Source organism: Phyllobates terribilis, unplaced genomic scaffold, assembly GCF_046119375.1.
Source record: "Phyllobates terribilis strain yellow unplaced genomic scaffold, ASM4611937v1 Scaffold_7__3_contigs__length_470593459, whole genome shotgun sequence".
NCBI lineage: Eukaryota > Metazoa > Chordata > Amphibia > Anura > Dendrobatidae > Phyllobates > Phyllobates terribilis.
This window is the reverse complement of record NW_027362767.1, coordinates 325586796-325605472: the sequence shown is the minus strand read 5'-3', so window position 1 is coordinate 325605472 and position 18677 is coordinate 325586796. Positions and strand designations below refer to the sequence as shown.

At 41.0% G+C, this 18677-nt stretch overlaps 1 protein-coding gene across 1 annotated transcript in view; it reads right to left on the bottom strand.

Moving 5' to 3' along the window:
- Positions 1 to 18677, bottom strand: part of IL1RAPL2 (interleukin 1 receptor accessory protein like 2) — a 1202487-nt gene that overhangs the window by 694119 nt on the left and 489691 nt on the right. The window contains exon 3 of the mRNA XM_073637906.1: positions 1761 to 2034. Within this exon, the coding sequence (XP_073494007.1) occupies positions 1761 to 2034 (274 nt within the window). The remainder of the gene's footprint in view (positions 1 to 1760; positions 2035 to 18677) is intronic.

The following is an 18677-nucleotide window of genomic DNA, read 5'->3' as shown; positions in this document are numbered from 1 at the left end:
CATTTTTAACAAGGTTCATTCACAATTATCTTGCATGTAAATGCCTCTTAAACCTGTACCGATCAGTGGTTGTTTAATAGCCTGTTGACGCAGACAGACTGCAGTAAAGGTTGCACACTAAGCAATCTGTAATAGATCTGTAAAAGATTGCTCATAGTACATAGCCATAGTTCTTGGCAGTGCAAATCTAAGATGATGAACTGCCAAAAACGATCATCTTTTGCACTGCATAAAAGATCATTTCACCCATCGAACAAACGTTTTACACATTCATCGGATGATCAGCAGTCTGTTTAAACTGAAAGCTTATCATTAACAAGCGTTGATACGATCGCTGGTTCACAATTATATTTCAGTGTAAATGCAGCTTTACTTGCAGAGAGATGATAGGGTAGTACTATTGCATGTAAAAAAACCAAAAAACCTCCTTTATTGTGTATAGCGCTCTCCCTTAGTATATAGTGTCCTGTAGTTATGTATAGTATAGCTCTCTCCCTTATTACGAGTACATAGTATCATTCGGCCAACAGCCATCTAGTGTGTATGGCAAGCTTAATTGTTCTCAAAAGCTTTTCATCAGTAATACAAGGCATAGTCTATAGATATAAGTGGCACCGTCTCTGGAAAAGTGGAAATAGTGGACAAATTCTTTAAAGAAGTTTCCTATCCCAGACACTGTTTTAAAAGGTGCGCATGCTCAAGTGTCACGCACCAACATGTACAATGCCGTTGCGTTTAAAGTCTATGGAACTGTATGAGGTAGAGTGCTGTATTCGCCTATATTCAGAAAATCAAGTCGTAGCACTGATATTAATTCTTTCTGTGAAGCTATTTGCCAACCAAAGTAGGCTACTCTGAATGTAGCTTAGTTACTCTACATAAAAAATATGTAAATAAAGCATACAATACTTAAAAAAAAACAAAGAAATATTAGCCTTGTAGACAAGTTCCCCCTTAATGCTTTGCAGCCATCATATCACATGTTATAACAGCCAATCAGGAGGGATTATCATAGTCTGTATAAAAGCAGAAACTGGAAATGCAGCAGCCATTTCACAGAGATAGGATGTACAGGCAAAAAGCAATAAAACGCTGTAGAAACTGTGCAGAGAAAAGAGAATTATACAGATCTAATTAATAGAGAGAGGGATAGGAGAACATATTCAAGTCTGTGAGGCAGGATTAGCGAGGGACATATAGTTATCAGATGCTGCTACTTCCATGATCAGAGTGATTATTGTTCTGCTGCAATTCAATCATATATATTATTTGCATTCATGCAGAAGCAAGCCAGCATTATTGCTGAAAAAAGTGTGTAGGTCAAATACAGTACTGATTTTTTGCAGTTCTTTTATATTAATAAATGTGAGGTACCTTCATGCCACATCAATACGGCAGCCTGTTATTTTTTAGCATTTAGCTAGCATTTCTTAAGGGAAAGTGGTAATTGTATTTTAAAAAAATACAAAAGTGATGTAAAAAAACACAGTGCTAGCAGTCCTGAGAACATCATACACTTTTTTGCAGCGCAGTTGGAGGCTTTGGAGTACTTCTGATTCACAAAAAAACATTTAGCTGCAAATCAAATTCCTGGCACATTCAAAATAATTCAAGATTCGCTCATCATTACCTAGAATGGTGTGAGTATTGGAAGCAATAATTTGGTAACCAGGCGTGGTCTCTATAAACATACTTGGATCTGATTATTTTTTTCACTTTAGACCCTTTATGTGCCTTTTACATAATTTGTCAAATTTTACCTTAAAACGCATGTGTAGAATCCACTGTCTTGTACCTCTGCAGAATGAATCCATAAAGAGTCATCATCCTTACTCATCCTAGCCACAGAAAATAAAATTGGTTCTTCCAAATCCCCTTTGGTTTTGTACCACATGAGCCGGAGTCCTGCACTCTGAGCCATGGTGTAGTTAGTCCTGATATAACTGTAGAACAGCGCACATTTTACTCGCACAGCTTCTCCTGCCAGTGACATATAGGTGTTCAGATCCACAGACCAGTCAATGCAGCCATCCGCTATAAGGGAAGTAGAAAAAAAGTCACATAAAAAAGATACAAACCTTGAAATATAATTATCATTATTTCTTCATTTTAAATGTATATATGCATTATAGATTTACTATGCTGAAATATTTTGTACAATGCAACTAAAAACAAGGATTTTTTTGCTTGTTTGTTTTTTTCAATATTTGTTTTTGCATAACTTGTTCATTAATGGATGCCATAGCAGTAATCACAAAGTTAGAACCATGTCCAGGAACTCATTGGCACTGTGTATTGGGCCCCTTCACTGCAGACATCCATAGAAATATGGCTATGCTTGGGGCTGCAGCTCAATTATAATCAGCCCAAACACTTGCATAACCTGAACTGCTGTACCGATCCAAAAACACACTGATGTAGGTGTCACTCTGCTGACAACTGCAGTAAAAGGGTTCTACTGCTGCCTCTTTGCTCTGCTGATCATAGAGGTCCTCGACTTGGCACCCCAATAGTCATACATTCATATACAATACATGCATTTCTAAGAATAGGCCATCAGAATCCTGAGATACCCCTTAAAATATGAATCTTAGTCCTTATCCACATATAGTCTGGACATCTGGATATGGGACGGATCCACTTCATCTTAAAACAGCCATAACTACAGTAAACCTCGACACTGGAATAAATACACAAAACACATTATTTTGGTTGTCAAAATGGCCATAGCTTTATTTAAATCACAGGATTAAAACAATCACAGTAGGAGATAGATGAAGTGCTAGTACATTGGGATTCACCAGTAGTGTATTATCTCCAGCTGTCTGACTTACAACACTAGGACAGACAGCCATAATGGGGCGGCACGCACTGCCTTGCCATTCAAGCAGAGTCAGTAAACTTTCAGGGCAGCAATGATCCTATTATCCTCACTCCCATGCTTAACCACTGTGCCCACCCCTGATAGATGTTACCATTACGACATCCTTCAGGCTGGCCACCAAAGCCGAACCTGTTCACCACCATGAGGTTTTACATCCTCTATTAGTTAAAATGAGTCTACCTTAACTTGTCTGCAACTTCCACCTGATTCCTAAACCACATATCTGTGATGGGTTATAAATTCCAAGCCACATATGAAACCTAGCCATATATATAGATGTATTTTTAATAAATTAAAGACCTATTTCACTTTAGTAAATTATTAAGTGATGACCCTGCAAAAGCATTAAGGGGACTAAACTTAGCAAACCTCCGTCTTACAAAGAGTCATCCTAAAGTGCTCAGGAGAGGAAAAAACCCTGTGGAGGAAACCTTTAGGGGGCCATGGCTGAAGGATTGTCCTTCCCTTGGGCTTAGGTTAATGCTAACGTTAACTCTTCATAGGCATGATAAAATTGGACATGCTACAAAATTTACAATGGCTAATTAAACAAATAAAATAAAGCATTCATCATTATACAAGTAATGGGTAAATAACGCATAGTAGGACAGTGATGATAGCAGGGCGGGTAATGTTTCCTCCAGTTCTTCAGGTGAGAAAAAGAGAGAAAAAGTAATAAGACAGAGTTACCTCCTCTATATAAGTCTCACTCTCCTCACAGTAAGGCCATGGCCTTACTATCAGTATTTGGTCAGTATTCAGTCAGTATTTTTTCTCAGTAGTGGAAGCCAAAACTAGGAGTGGGTGATAAATGCAGAATTGGTGCACTTGCTTCTATTATACCTGTTAGAACTCTCCTGTTAGGTTTTTTCTATTTTGCTGGTCACATGACCTTTTTGCCTATTTTATCCTGCTCCGCCCTTCTGGCCATGCTGGACTTCATTGTAATTTCTACACTTAAGCTAGCCAGGTGCTTTGTAACCTTTCTCAGTCAGTTTAGCTAGGTCTTTTGACCTTTATGTTCCATGTTGTGTGTTTGTCTTTTTACTGCTACAATTTCTGCTAGGAGGTATCCATCTTTCTCCCAGTCCCTAGTTCTTGTAGGGATCCCTCCCTCACATCTATAGGTCTTCGTTCAGACTAGCTGAGGACTTTAGCGGGTCTGATCGCAGGATCGGGTTCCCCATTACATCGTAGGGATCTAGCTTAGTTCTATTGTAGGGACAGATCTCCTGTCTTTCCTTAGTGCTTGTAGCCTATCATAACAATACCTTTTCTCTGATTGTCCCTCACCTGGTTTTGGTTCCCACTCCCGAGAAAAAATACTGACCGAATACTAACTAAATACGGATAGTGGGGCCATGGACTAAGATTCAAAGCACAGACATACTGTGCTCCTTCCTCTTAAACCAGAATATCTCTTGCTTAAAGTCTACACAGCTATACAAACAAAGTTGCAGGAGTTAAAGTTCCACCCCTCTCAAAGTCATGTCCCCCTCTGCTTAGTGCTCCAAGGGTTTCCATATTGTAGCATTCAACTTCTACAGTTTCCAAACACATACCCATTGACACACAGTGTGCCACAAATTGGTCCCTTGGATTCTCTATAAATCCATGAGAAAAAACAAATGTGTGCTTCCATATAGAATTGGAATGATATAATATGGGCCCATAGCCGTTTATGAGTTACCATATGAAAGATCTGTGCCTTTCGTAATAAAAAAAAAAATAAAGTTGATCAAATCCCAAGTTTCTGCTTCTCATTCTACTTATCTCTCACTAAAAGTTACTACTGCGTTGTATAACTCATCTCGAGCAAAACGAATCCCAATCTTCAGGTCACAAAAACTAAATTTGGAATATAACAAGCATCCAATTATCTAGTTGAACATCAAAAAGATGTCACACTGTCTATATCTGATGAATAGAGGGTATATCTATATGAAGAACATCCATAAAAGGCTCAGGAAATGCAGACTTCAAACTGTAAAAAGATTCTTACACGGTTCCTGCCATGTGACATTCAAATATAGAATAAAAATCCTCCGAAAAGCTAAATCTCAACATCATATTTCAGTAAAGTTTGATCCTTGAAAATCCCTTTTTTTCAACTTTTGAAAGAGTGAAGTTATGTGAACGAAATTAGAAAAGATAAAATAATTGAACAATCAGGACTTCAAAACCAGAGGTGTCCTTGACTGTTAATATCATGTAGCAACTCAGCTGGCAATTAAACCCCAACAACGTGAAAAAATTGCTAAACAAGTTGACTGTCAGTAAGCATAAAAGACAATTCATGGTCTGAACTCACTTTACAACCCGAGGAGCTGCATGGTTTATATTCAGCAAATTTAAAGAAATGAATTAATCAAGAGCACTGGGCAGACAGTGCTTAATCCATTAGGAAATTACTGGCTCATCACACCACATATCTTAGATGCTTTGTGAAAATTTCCTCCAGTAAGAGAGGCAAGGGGACACGTTTACCACAAAGTAGACCACTAGTTGTCAAAAATGCAGGCTTCCAAAGGAGAAGAGAACATCCAAAGTTCATGTTATTTGTAGAAATGTTCTATAATTTAAGTGTTTAAAAGCTTTACAAAAATCAATTCAAATAAAGCTAGGGTCACATGGGGACGTGCCAACTGGTACAGCCAAAATAAATGAAAAATCTACAAAAAAATAAAATCAACTCTAGTATAAATGCACACAGATTTTGAGACAGAAATGCAGTGGGCTTTTGTCATGAAACTCTTTTTTTTTCTTTTTTCATAAAAGCATGAGCGAAACATATGTAATTTATTATGGGTGATAATGGAAGGAAAATTCATGAACAAGTTGGACTTTCATGGTTTACATTTGGAATTTTGAATTCATTATTAGTGATGAGCAAGCATGCTCGCCACTGCTCGGTACTCGTCCGAGCATCTCAGTACTCGAGATGCTGGGAGTTCGCCGAGTACTTTCGAGATGCTCAGGCGGGAGCTCGGGTCCCCATCCTGCATGTTTGGCGCTATTTAGAGCACCAATCATGCAGGGATTGTCTGATACTCACTGTAATGTCACAGCCATGGTGGTTGTGGCATTAAAGTGATTGCCCAAATCGATGGGAACAGTGCTCACAGTGAAACATGAAAAGCCGGCAATTCATCAGCGGCATAAACCGGTACCCGACAATTTAGAACAGAAAGAATAGAGCATCACATATAGATTAGATAGATAGAAACATGTCAGTCACATGGAGGAAGAAAATACAGACAATAAGGGAAAGATGCCATGTTATGTGTATTACAAAGATACTGCTCTCCAGCCACCGCCCGATAATGGCAGACTGGTGGGGGGGGGGGGTGGACCTGTACAAGTACCAGTCAGCAGATTATTGTGCTGCATGTCACGCACCCCGTCCAGGAGGCCCACCCCTTGCTACTACCCAAGCCACTCCTAGTGCCCCATCCTCATCTGTTATACCTATGTCCGCCCAAAGTTCCAACCCTTCCTGCAGCAGCCATGTTACTACACCCATTGCATCACCTCCAGCCTCTGACCAGATGTCCCTTTGGTGGCGGCCATCTTGGTGCACCCTTCCTGTAGTGTGTTTCCTTCTGGTGGTGGCCATCTTGGCACACCCGGAATACAGGCAGCAATACACACTAAACCCGAAATGTGTATGATGAAGATCATCATGTCAGTATGTTATACAAACGGTGGGACCAAAATATGATCCCCTGGATGTACCCAGGTCACAACACCTGCTTACAGAAACAAATCAAAACACCATAGCATATGCATCACAGCTTCATGCGGTCCCAACCCTAGCCCTAACATTTATAGCTAGCAAAGGCTAGGCAGACAGCTGGGGGCTGATATTAATAGCCCAGGAAGGGTGCCATGAATATTGGCCCCCTCCCAGGCTAGAAACATCAGCCGCCCCAGAAATGGCGTATCCATAGGATGAGCCAATTCTGGCACTTAGCATCATTTTTCCCACTGCCCTGTAGCGGTAGCAGTGGGGTAATAGGGTTGGGGTTGATGTCAGCTTATAATGCCAGCTGACATCAAGCCCAGGTTAGTAATGGAGAGGCGTCTATAAGACACCCCCATTACTAACCCCATAGTCAAAGTTAAAAAAAAAAACACAAACACCCAGAATAAAGTCCTTTAATTGAAATAAAGACACAATTCTTTAATGTTCTAAATTAAACTCTACTTACCGTATCGCCCATTCCAGCTGAAGCCAACGATCTCCTGCAATAAAAGTAAAATAATAAACCAACCTCATCCTTACCTTTCCATGGTTCCCAGGACGGCTTCAGCTCTGCTACATTGACATGACAGGCTGGATCGCAGCAGAACGCTGCCATCCAGCTTGCCATGCCGCAGACACTGAGAAGCTCCTCAGTGAAGCTCCCAGTGTCTGGTTGTGACGGCATCCAGATGAGCCGAGGTCATGTCCATTCAGCTCACCTCATGCATGTCACTGACAGCGTGGGAGAATTCTCCTGCGCATGCAGTGCCGGCAAATGATGTCACCGCTTGAGCAGGAGAATTCTCCCATGCTGGGACGGCATTGAGATGGCAGGCTGGATGGTAGCAGAACGCTGCCATCCAGCATGCCATGCTTCAGAGACACTGCGGAGCGCTTCTGTGGTGTAAGCAAAGCTGAAATTTGGGATACTGAAAAACGCACCAAAACCTGTATTTTTGACGTAGCTTCTTTCCTGCCAAGAGAAGTTTTTGCTTCAGAAAAAAAAAGGCTGAAAAAATGCCTAGTGTGAACATAGCATTACAGTACTAGAAAAAGATGGGATTTCAAAAATCTCATGCACACACTTGTTTTTTTATTTGTGACTGAATTGGAGAATTCTTTTAGCGTTTTTGCAGCCTTTTTGTAACCATAGAAAATAACGAGAAAGTTCAAAAACACTGCAAAAAATGCAACAAACAGGTTTTGATGCATTTTTTGCTGTGTTTTTGGTGAATAAAACTAAATTTATTTAACATTTTGTAGCATAGTCAGGTAGGACAATTAACACTGCAGGTCTTGATTAGATGCATCTGCCTAGCTTTTTAGTAGAACCAGGGCCTGTGTTCGCTAGGTGTGTCAATCTGCTGGATGAAGCAAAGTCAAGTGTGCTGCTGGTGAGTGACCAGCCAAAATGTGAGCTGTAGCTGAGAGAGAAACGTGCCGGGGTCTCTCTCTGAATAGAGACTGCATGGGTCAGCTAGGAAGGCTGAGCAGTCTGTATTTTGGAGCGGCAGCCTGTTCAGTGTGAACTGTGGCCAGAGTTGAACACTTCTGTTTGGTGCTGGAAGGCATACCAAGACTGGTAGGATCGGGCCTCTTCTGTGTATGGAGTTTGATCTAGGAGAAAGGAATGTAATCTGTTTGGGTGCGCCCGCACAGACATATATGTGCCTGCTGAATGAATTGATATTTGTTGTGATCTTTTTCTGCCCAGAAGAGGCTGTTTTTTTAGGTTTTTAATCCTTTGGCGTTTTATGAAAGCAATAAAACTGCACCTGTTTGGACCAAACAGCATTGCTTGTGTGAACGCTACCTAATGGCTAACAGAGAGAGAATCCCTACAATGTACTGAGGACAAATCACACATGAATCTGCACCAAAAAAGGCAGCAAAACTGCAGAAAATAGCTGCATTTTACACACAGCATTTTTACTGCCAAGAGGTAAGGTTTTGTCTGCAAAAATAAAATATAAAAATACCAAGTATGAATATAGCCCTAAACAGATAGCCCCAGCAGACAGGATGCCAGAAATACTATTCACAAGACAATGGAACATTTCTTCCTTTATAAGCATATCCAAAAATCAGAAATGTTGAGTGTAGCAGAGTTTAAAGAGTTGGAGATTGGAGTATTCTGAGCCGTCCACCAACAGGCACAGCAGCCATGCAATAAATCTAATATTCATGGACAACACTTTACAATAAGGAGTTAAGGATCATATTAAGAAAAGGAACCCCTCAAGAGCATTTTCTGCTACGATAAGCAATGTCTCGACTTAATTTCCTACTATTAACTATGGGCATGATTCAAATTAGAATTGTATCCAATTTTCTTTGTTTTTTTTGTCTAGTTCAAGTCACTGTGAAGTGCACCACAAACACTTCCCGACACAAACAGGCTCAACATGAAATGTTACTTTGTTTTCTTTGACCTTGATTGGAGAAGGTTGATTTATAATTCATATGTCCTTTAGGCTACAGGAAGGCAGAGATCCTTGATAAAGAGATGCTGTATCCTCATCTCATTCATCAACCTTTATAATGACCTTGGAGTTTAAGGAAAAGTGCTATAAAAAAAAAGGATATGTCAACATAGGACTACAACGAAATAGAAAGTTTAAATAGAAAATATTCTAATATTCTAAGTTAGTAAAAGAAAACAAAATCTTTTACTTTTTATCATTTTTTACCATTGGGGCTCTCTGCCAATGTAGTAATGGATATAGGAGATGATAAGGTTTGTATGACAGAATCCAATGTTTACATCTCATGGCAAAGGGTTATGTCCTTGGGCAGCCCTACGGCCAATAGGAGTTATTAAGTCAATCTCCTTTGTAACTCTGCTACATGCATGAAAGGTAGACTACAGAGAAATTACATCAATGTCATCCAATGCATGCTAGACAAAAGAAACTTACAGAACAGTTGTAAATAATATACATGCTTATTCCAGTGAGAATATGTCCATCTCACTGGAGTAGAAAAGGAATCCATCAGCAGGCTTTTGCTATGTAATCTGATTTCAGCATGATCTAGGGGCTGAGACCCCAATTCCAGTGATGTATCACTTACCAGGCTGTGTGGTTATTTCAATAAAATCAGTGTTTTATCAGCAGGAGATTATCACTACAGGACTAGGTGTCTTGTGCCTTCTAGTCAACTACTTTGTCTAACCCCGCCCCCACCACTGATTAGCAGCTCTGTCAGTGTACACAAAAAGCTACCAATCAATGATATGGGTGGAGTTATACAGGGCTGAGCATTCTGAGCACTGCTAGATCTGCTGCGGGAAAAAAAACATGATTGTACAGCATGCAGACTAACAAGTAACAGATTGCTGGAATCAGGGTCTCAGCCCATACATGATGTTGCTCTCAGATTACATAGCAAAATCCTGATGACAGACTCCCTTTAATTGAAATCCAAAACAAATAATATAAGGTATGTTTTGATTATGCATGAATGCAGAATATTATGGCAGGAAATACATTAATATGGTTAATATTATGTATGGAGCACCATGCTTTTTATGTGGAATGCCTCAGGTGCTTCATGATGAAAAGCTTCCAGCTAAAGAGGTATCTAGTATTGAAATCCCTCTTTTAAATACAGTAATAGAAGATGCTATGTAAAAAGAAGCAAGTAAACTCTATAACACTCTTATCTATGAGCTAGAGAAGAAAAGAGCTTTGAAGATAATCTCTTAAAAGGAATCTGTCAGCAGGTTTTTGCTATCCCATCTGAGAGCAGTCTGATGTAGGAAAAGAGACCCTGAATCCAATGATGTATCACTTAGTTTACTCGGTGCAGCAGTTGTGAAACAATCAGAGTTCTTAGATATAGCATGAAGCTGAGCTGAAAAAGCTAACCCCACCCCCACCAGGCTCTGTATGTACATTGTCTATTGATAGTGAGCTGCTCATCACAGAAGGGGATGAAGTCTGACAAGGGATCACACCAGTTAATTACAGTTATAATGCCTTTATTGTAAGCAAACAACAGTGCACAACCTGACAAGTGACACATCGCTGAATTCAGTATTTAACCCCTACCCTATGCTTTCCTCTGATTACATAGCAAAAATCTGCTGACAGATTCCCTTTAAAGAGGTTGTGTTCTACTTTATCATTGATGACCTATCCTTAGGATAGGTCATCAATGTCTGATTAGTGGAGGTCCGAGACCCGGCGGCACCACCGCTAGAAATGCTCAATTGTGGAACTGCTCCGTCTACTGATAGTGGCCACAGCTGAGCACTGCAAAACTACCTCCTATTCAAATCATTGATTTCTGCTGTGGTCATCGATAGCAGCTGATCGATCCCAAGCATAGGTCATCAATGATAAAGTAGTGGACAACCTATTTAAGGATCTGAAGGCTGACTGCATGCAACATGGCTGGACCACTGAATAAGAACTGTGTAAATATTAAAGGGGTTGTCTCATTATATCTTTTGAGGTGTGCATGGCTCCACGGTCTCCATGATGCCTTTTTGCTGTGGGGCAGTGCACTCGCTAATGCTTTAAATAAAGGTACTGAATATGGTTTGAACCAGCAATACGGTCAGCTTTAGAGCAGTGATTGTAAGCTCAGCGCTCCTTGCCTAGGAGACCGGCCACCACTGATAGATTGCACAAGCAGCCGAACAGTAACCTACAACAATTAAAGATCCTTTCGGTATTCAAAATGAAGAGGATTTTTTATAAGTAATTTGCAAAGTTGCTAGCTTTTACACGTTGCAATTTTAACGATTTAATATAAAGAGAATAAACCTCCAGTTTCCCCTGTGGTGGTGTTTCAGATAAATCAAAGCTTGCTTTAGGGTTTCACAAAGATCACAACTGATTGTTGGGGTGAGGGTAAAGAAGAACAACCTATGTTCAGCACATTTTTGGGGGAATCTTCAAAGTCAACTTTATTCTCCAAAAAGTAAGTTATTAATAAGTAAGGGACAGAGAAAAAGAGCTTAGCAGAAAAAGTATTTTGAAACAAAGGAACCCTGAATATAACGAGATTCATGTTTGCAGATAGAAACAGAACTTGATGTAGTAGTTGTCATTTTGCCTACAATAATGCTGTGTCACTGATTTCACTGTCTGCAGTCCATGCTTCCTGCCAACAGTCAGAATCATTGGGGAAATCATTACAATGTTCTGAACTTTGTGACTTTTTAGAAGATGCCTTTTTTCGGTTTCATGGAAAAAAAAATCTCATTTGGCTCTTTAATGTTTAACATCTAGCATAAATAAAGAATTGTGATAGGCATGGTTGCTGTTCTCACCAATGTCACATACAATACGGTGTAACAGCTGCTGCTTCGGGTGTAGCACACACCAAAGAATATGTAATGTCCATGGCCTTATATAATACAATAAGACACATTTTATTTATTTAGTTGCCTTGTCGACATCTGGGTTTTCCAACCTGTTCTTTGAATTACCTTTATTATTAACTTACGGCACTATTGCACACTTAGTTCTCAGGCAAAGGAAATAAAGTGGAAGACGATGCAATTTGTGCTCCCCCCGACCTTGGGAAGGGGAGATGCTCTGCAGAAGGTTCTTCATCTCAGAGGGATGGGAACATACATAGCTTCTTTTTTTTTTTTTTAATTCTTTATTACGTTAAAGACAAAAATTTGCAATTTTACCTATAGATAAATAGAATTGGAGTTTGTGGTATGGGCTAAGCTGCACTATACGGCATCCATGCAGGGGCTCTACCTCCTGACATAAGGGGACTGGTACAACAAAGCTTTTCTATAAGAAAACTCGCAATATTTTTGAGCAACGGAGAGTCGCGCAAAAAATTTGCAACCTCACTTTGAATCAATTCAGCCAAAATGTGTGGAACTGGGGCAGGACGGGGGCATAGACACTCCACCTGTCAAATTCATAAAAAATGTTGTTATTCTGTGTGCCAGAAATGCTACTCCAGTCCCTGTCTGGAGTAGCATTTCTGGCGCAGTGCACCAAGACACAAGCGACAAAGGAGATACGTTAAATTAATTAAATGGTATGTACCTCTTAATGAATTCGGCGCCATTGCACTCCGGCAAGACTGGTGTAGCGTGAGTGTGCGCTATGCTAGTTTTGATGAATCAGCCCCTATATCTCCATGGGTCTCTGTATGTTTGCTTCTCATAGACTTATATGCATGCTGTATTAACTTGAGCCACACAGGATGTATAAACTCTATAGAAAAAAATGGACAGATTTTGCAGAGAACCAGTACATTTGTCCAAATTACTCAAGGGTAGGAGAATTGTCAGGTGCTGTTGGTGTCTGTGGGATTAACCCATGAAGGATTTTGTTTGCAAGATAAACTATTGATGTAGAGGTTATTTGTAGGTTTATCAAGTCACTGATAAAGGGCATCCATCAAAAAAACAAAAAAAAATCACAGAAAAAAGCAGCCATGCTTACCAATACCTGGTCACAATACCAATGTACTATAGGGTGCAGTAGGCACCCATGATAAAAGGTGGAGGTGCAAAACACTGATGATCAATCACTCACACACCTATCATTCATGGAGGGTGGGGGCTTGTATTTGCTTAGCATTACAGATGTACATGGATTAGCAACACAAACGTGGAATAACTGTGTTTACCACAGATGGTATCTAGGGCCACCAGCTTCATGTAAGTGGGTGCCATGCTCCACTGTTGATCCACAGCACATAATACTCATGACCCAAAGGTGCACAGCACATCCGAAAAGTAAAGGTTATAAATGCATTATTCCATCCATATAAAAATGTATGTCCCAAGGACACTCATATGACAGACTGGCGCGTGTCTGGTGCATACAACACCAGACTATGATCAAGGGTGCCAGAAACGCGTCAGTCTGTCATAATATGAATTTCAACCGAAAAACAAATTGAGTAATATGTTATGTGCATTGTTTAGAACCAATCACAATATATAACCTGTATTCTAAAAAAAAGTAATACACGTTTGATAAAATATTTTCTTTATTAGTTATAAATAATTTACATGAATACAAGGAAGAACCCCAATGCCTGTACTGAAGGGGTGCGATGTCCACAATAGTGGGGTATATTAACCAGCATCATTTCACCAGGTAATTTTATTTCTATAATCATGTCATGATAAGATGTCTATCATGTCTTGAACAGATAAACGTTGATTCAATTTGGCTAGCCACATATCACATGGTGTTACGAGTTTATATTTATCTGTTATTTAGAAATAGCCATTAGTTTGTTACCAGTACATGATACAACTAAAAATATCATATGTGTTAGTACAGCAGGGGTTAAAACTGTTGGCACTTTGATATCTATTAGTGTAAGGTGTCATGAGCGTTAGCCGCAGGTCAAGCACTCGTCTCCAGCGCCCCAGCGCTGTACATGAAAGTGTGAGTCCTAGTTGGATGTGTGAGCTTGTGCAGGCCTCATATAGCCGGTAGTGTGGGCTCACCAGGACCAGATGTTCCACAGTTTAATAAAGGAGACCACCATTCAAAAATAAACTCTTTACTGAACGGTAAATTGGTAGGGAATATATACAAGGGATAGCGGGTACAAAGTCATATGGAGGTTTCCTTTACAGTATGAAGCATTTTCCACACAGTATCCTTCATCTGTATGTTACTCCAGAGCTAGCAAGACACACTGTTTCCCCCACCCGCCACAACCCAGCTTTAACGCTACAGTCCTGATCGGCAAGTCTCCTTACTTGCTCTTAGGTTTCACTAGAGGTGCCCTTGTACCCTGAACTCGGGACCCCCACTAGTCCCAAGTACTCAGTCCTGCTTAGGCCTGTTACCTTCTGCGTTACAAGCTCGAGGGTCCTCTCCAAGGACACTTTTCCGGAAGGCCACTCTGTCTTGTCACTTTTCTTTAGAATCACACTATTCCTTGCCTTAGTCTCCTCTCACTAGGGATCACCCTTTAGGCAGCACTGCTCACTTCGCACTCCAAACTTCAACTCCCTAACTCACAGGAAGCAGTCACTTGCCCTAACACCAACCTCACCCCTGTGAGCTAGTCCCAAAAATTAACTCCATCTTACCACCTATGCTACAGTCTACTATCTACATCCCTATACTTTCTGTCCTATAACACTATACTATACATTACTAACATTACTTATCTTACATTACTACGCACTATACTTAACCATATCACAATACAATACAATACAATACAATACAGCACAGTTCACATTACATCACAAATCATCATAATAATGCACTTCAACAATGAACTTGTTTCTTCAAGGGGGAAATGCAGACAGCATGTCCATATCCTTATAATAACATCAGATTTTTTAAATCATGTTAATTAGGTGATCATGTTTTAGAATCATGCCATTATCCTATTGTTGATTATTTTTGACCAGTAATTAATTATATTTTTTATATCATGATCTTCAACCTTTTGGGACAATATTTTTTCTTAAATGCATGCAATTTGGGCTAAAAATAATTTTTGCTATTACCGTATTTTTCGGACTATAAGATGCACTTTTTTCCTCCAAAATTTTGGAGGAAAATGGAGGGTGTGTCTTATAGTCTGAATGTTGGGTGGGTGTATATATATGTGGGGTGTGGGGGGAGCAGTAGCGGTGGAGGAGCAGGCCACAGGAGGCAGCAGCCGCCCGCTGCAGCCTACACTGTCCCCGCTGCTAAAGAAAATGAATATTCACTGCTCCCCACGCCCATGGGCGTGGGGAGCACTGAATATTCATGCTCCTTAATGGCAGCACACAGTGTAGCTGCGCTGCGGCTCCTGCTGCTGCCGGAATCGCCTGTGCCCGCTGTTAAAGAGCATGAATATTCAACCTCTCTCTACGCCCATGGGCGTGGGGAGGGGGTGAATATTCATGCCCTTTAATAAGCGGGCACAGGAGATAGCCCGGCAGCAGCAGGAGCCGCAGCGCAGCTACACTGTGTGCCGGCTATTAAGCAGCATGAAGTCACTGCTCCCCGCGCACACAGTCCTGGCGTGGGGAGCAGTGACTTCCGGCAGCTGATCTCTCCTTGTGAGCCGCGCATGGCAGTGACGCCATGCGCGGCTCACATGGAGAGATCAGTGCGGGCAGACAGGATGCAGCGCTGGAGGAGAGAGAAGAAAGGTGAGTAGGAGTGTTTATTTTTTTTATGTGCAGCATGATGGGGATTAGGGGGACCATGAATACCAGGATAGGGATTAGGGGTGCCATGCATACCAGAATGGGGATTAGTGGTGCCATACATATCAGGATAGGGATGAGGGGTGCCATGCATACCAGGACAGGGATCATGGGGCCATGCATATCAGGATAGGGATGAGGGGTGCCATGCATACCAGGACAGGGATGATGGGGCCATGCATATCAGGATAGGGATGAGGGGTGCTATGCATACCAGGACAGGGATGATGGGGCCATGCATATCAGGATAGGGATGAGAGGTGCCATGCATACCAAGATGGGGATTGCTGTGCCATGCATACCAGGATGGGGATTGCTGTGCCATGCATACCAGGATAGGGATTAGGGGTGCCATGCATACCAGGATAGGGATTAGGGGTGCCATGCATACCAGGATAGGGATTAGGGGTGCCATGCATACCAGTACAGGGATGAGGGGTGCCATGCATACCAGGACAGGGATGAGGGGTGTCATGCATACCAGGATAAGGATCAGGGGTGCCATGCATACCAGGATAAGGATGAGGGGTGCCATGCATACCAGGATGGGGATGGGGACCACGTATAAAAGGAAGGGGGGGGCATATATACCAGGATGGGGAATATTGTCAGAATTGGGGGACATTACCCCTATACCAGTGTCAGCAGAAGACCCCCTCCCCCTTAAACGTGCATCATGAACACATTTTTATCTTACATTTTTTTTTTTATTTTCCTCTTCTAAAACCTTGGTGCGTCTTATGGTCCGGTGCGTCTTATAGTCCAAAAAATACGGTGCGTTCATTTCAAATATTGCACTGTCTTGTTTTTATAGGTTCTTTGTTTCCCTGCAGATTTAACTTTAATGTAGTCTGTGGGCAGAAATCAGCTGAGAGGAGGTCAGAAAAAGGCAGATGAAGAAGAGTTCTCATTTAGAAGGCAACTACTTTCTCTGGCTAGTGCAGTTTTCCTCACACACTGACCAGCACTTCTGTCCATACAATGGCGGCTGGCAGAGGAACATGTGACCAGACCTGCCGATTAGTCTCCTTCAACAGAAAAGCAGCTTTCCCATGCGAGGTGTTTTGGAAAGGTCTGGTCACACGATCACCAACCAGCAGCCATTGTGCTGGTCAGTGTGTGAAGAAAGCTGCAATAACAAGAGGCCGACCGCTATAGGCTCATGCAAATTGGTCCAAGCATGGACTGCTAATGCATGGACTGGCCGCGGGTCGTCCAACCCGAATGTGACATCCTCCTAGAAATAAACAAAGCTGTAACGCTCGGGTCAGGAAAGCTGCGGCCAGTTCGTGCATTACAGTCTGAGATCAGACTGATTTGCTTGGACATTTCCCATGAGATCTAACTGAGAATCTGTCAGTGAGCTCATTCTGACAGTCTAGCAGGAGCGTGTGTAACTCTTTTTTTTTTTGTCTGGCTTTTTCTCAGCTGATTTATGGCTGCATTAAAGTTGAATATGTAGCTAAACAAAGATCCTGTAAAAGCCAAATGGTGCAAAATTTTTAGTGAAACCCAATCAGGAAAAAACATTTTTAGTACAAAATACACGTATTTAAACAAACAAAAAAAATTCCGACAAGTGAACAAGCCCCTTAATTTATTATTGTATTATATCCTATATCATGATCCTATACTTATGTATTATTATTACTAGTTCAGTGCTGGTATTTGAGGACAAGGACCAAAGGAAAATAAAAAAAAAAAAAGCCAGCTGAAGCATGTAAACACGCGAAACATGTTGCTCATTTCACTGATGTCTCTGTCCGTAACTCTGTGACCAAAATAAAGAGCATTTTACTGAACTTGGCAGTGGTGAGTGCAGCTCCTCTAGCTTTCCTCTGAACTTTCAGGTTTAGTGCTGCTGGTATTTGATTTTACTATATACACTATTCATATTTGACACAACTACATGTATTTTTGGTTGTAGCATTTTCCGCCTCCCATTTTCTTTTGTTTTTATGTATTTTTTGTTCTTCATTGTTCCTTGTATTGTTGTAAATAATTTTGTAATTAATAAAAAAAGATTTTTTCAGCATTCATATATTAGAATTTTGGCTTTATGTGACAAATTTCCTTGGGACATACTTTTTATATAGATTGAATAATACACAAAAATAATGCTTGTATAAGGCGCCAATCACACAGATACACAGATACATGTGGTGCACCACGCCGGCTGACTTACAACCTATTGATGACTGCCATATTACTGTATTTGATCAGCCAGGCAGCTCATCATTATATCAATGCACCCTACAAGGACAGATCCCCAATTCACCCTCAATAAAGCTACAGGGCTTTGTTGCATCTTGCAAACATGAAAAAAATAGATGAGCTGCCTCTGCCTTGTATCATGGGCACATGATGCATCCTGCAGTACAGTAGCACTGTGACCCTGTGTTGGTAAGTAGGGCAGCACAGAGGCTCAGTGGTTAGCACTGTATGGTGGCTCAGTGGTTAGCACTACAGCCTGGCAGCACTGGGGTCCTGGGTTCAAATCTCACCAAGGACAACATCTGCAAGGAGTTTGTATGTTCTCCCCGTGTTTGCTTGGGTTTCCTCCCACACTCCAAAGACATGATAGGGAATGTAGATTGTGAGCCCCAATGGGGACAGTGATGATGATGTCTGTAAAGTGCTGTGGAATTAATGGCGCTATATAAGTAAGTAAAATACATAAATAAACATAAGACAATAAAAAGGAGAAAGAGAATGTTACTTGTGTTAATAACAGGGTTCAACATCACTCATGTCAAGCATGATATGGGTTGAAGTCACCAGGAGGCTATGGGTAACAAAAGGTAGTAGGAATGGTGTAATCTAGTAACGTTGGAGAAAATGAGCAAGGGTTAAACAATTTTTGAGATGTAGTGCTATATTGGAGA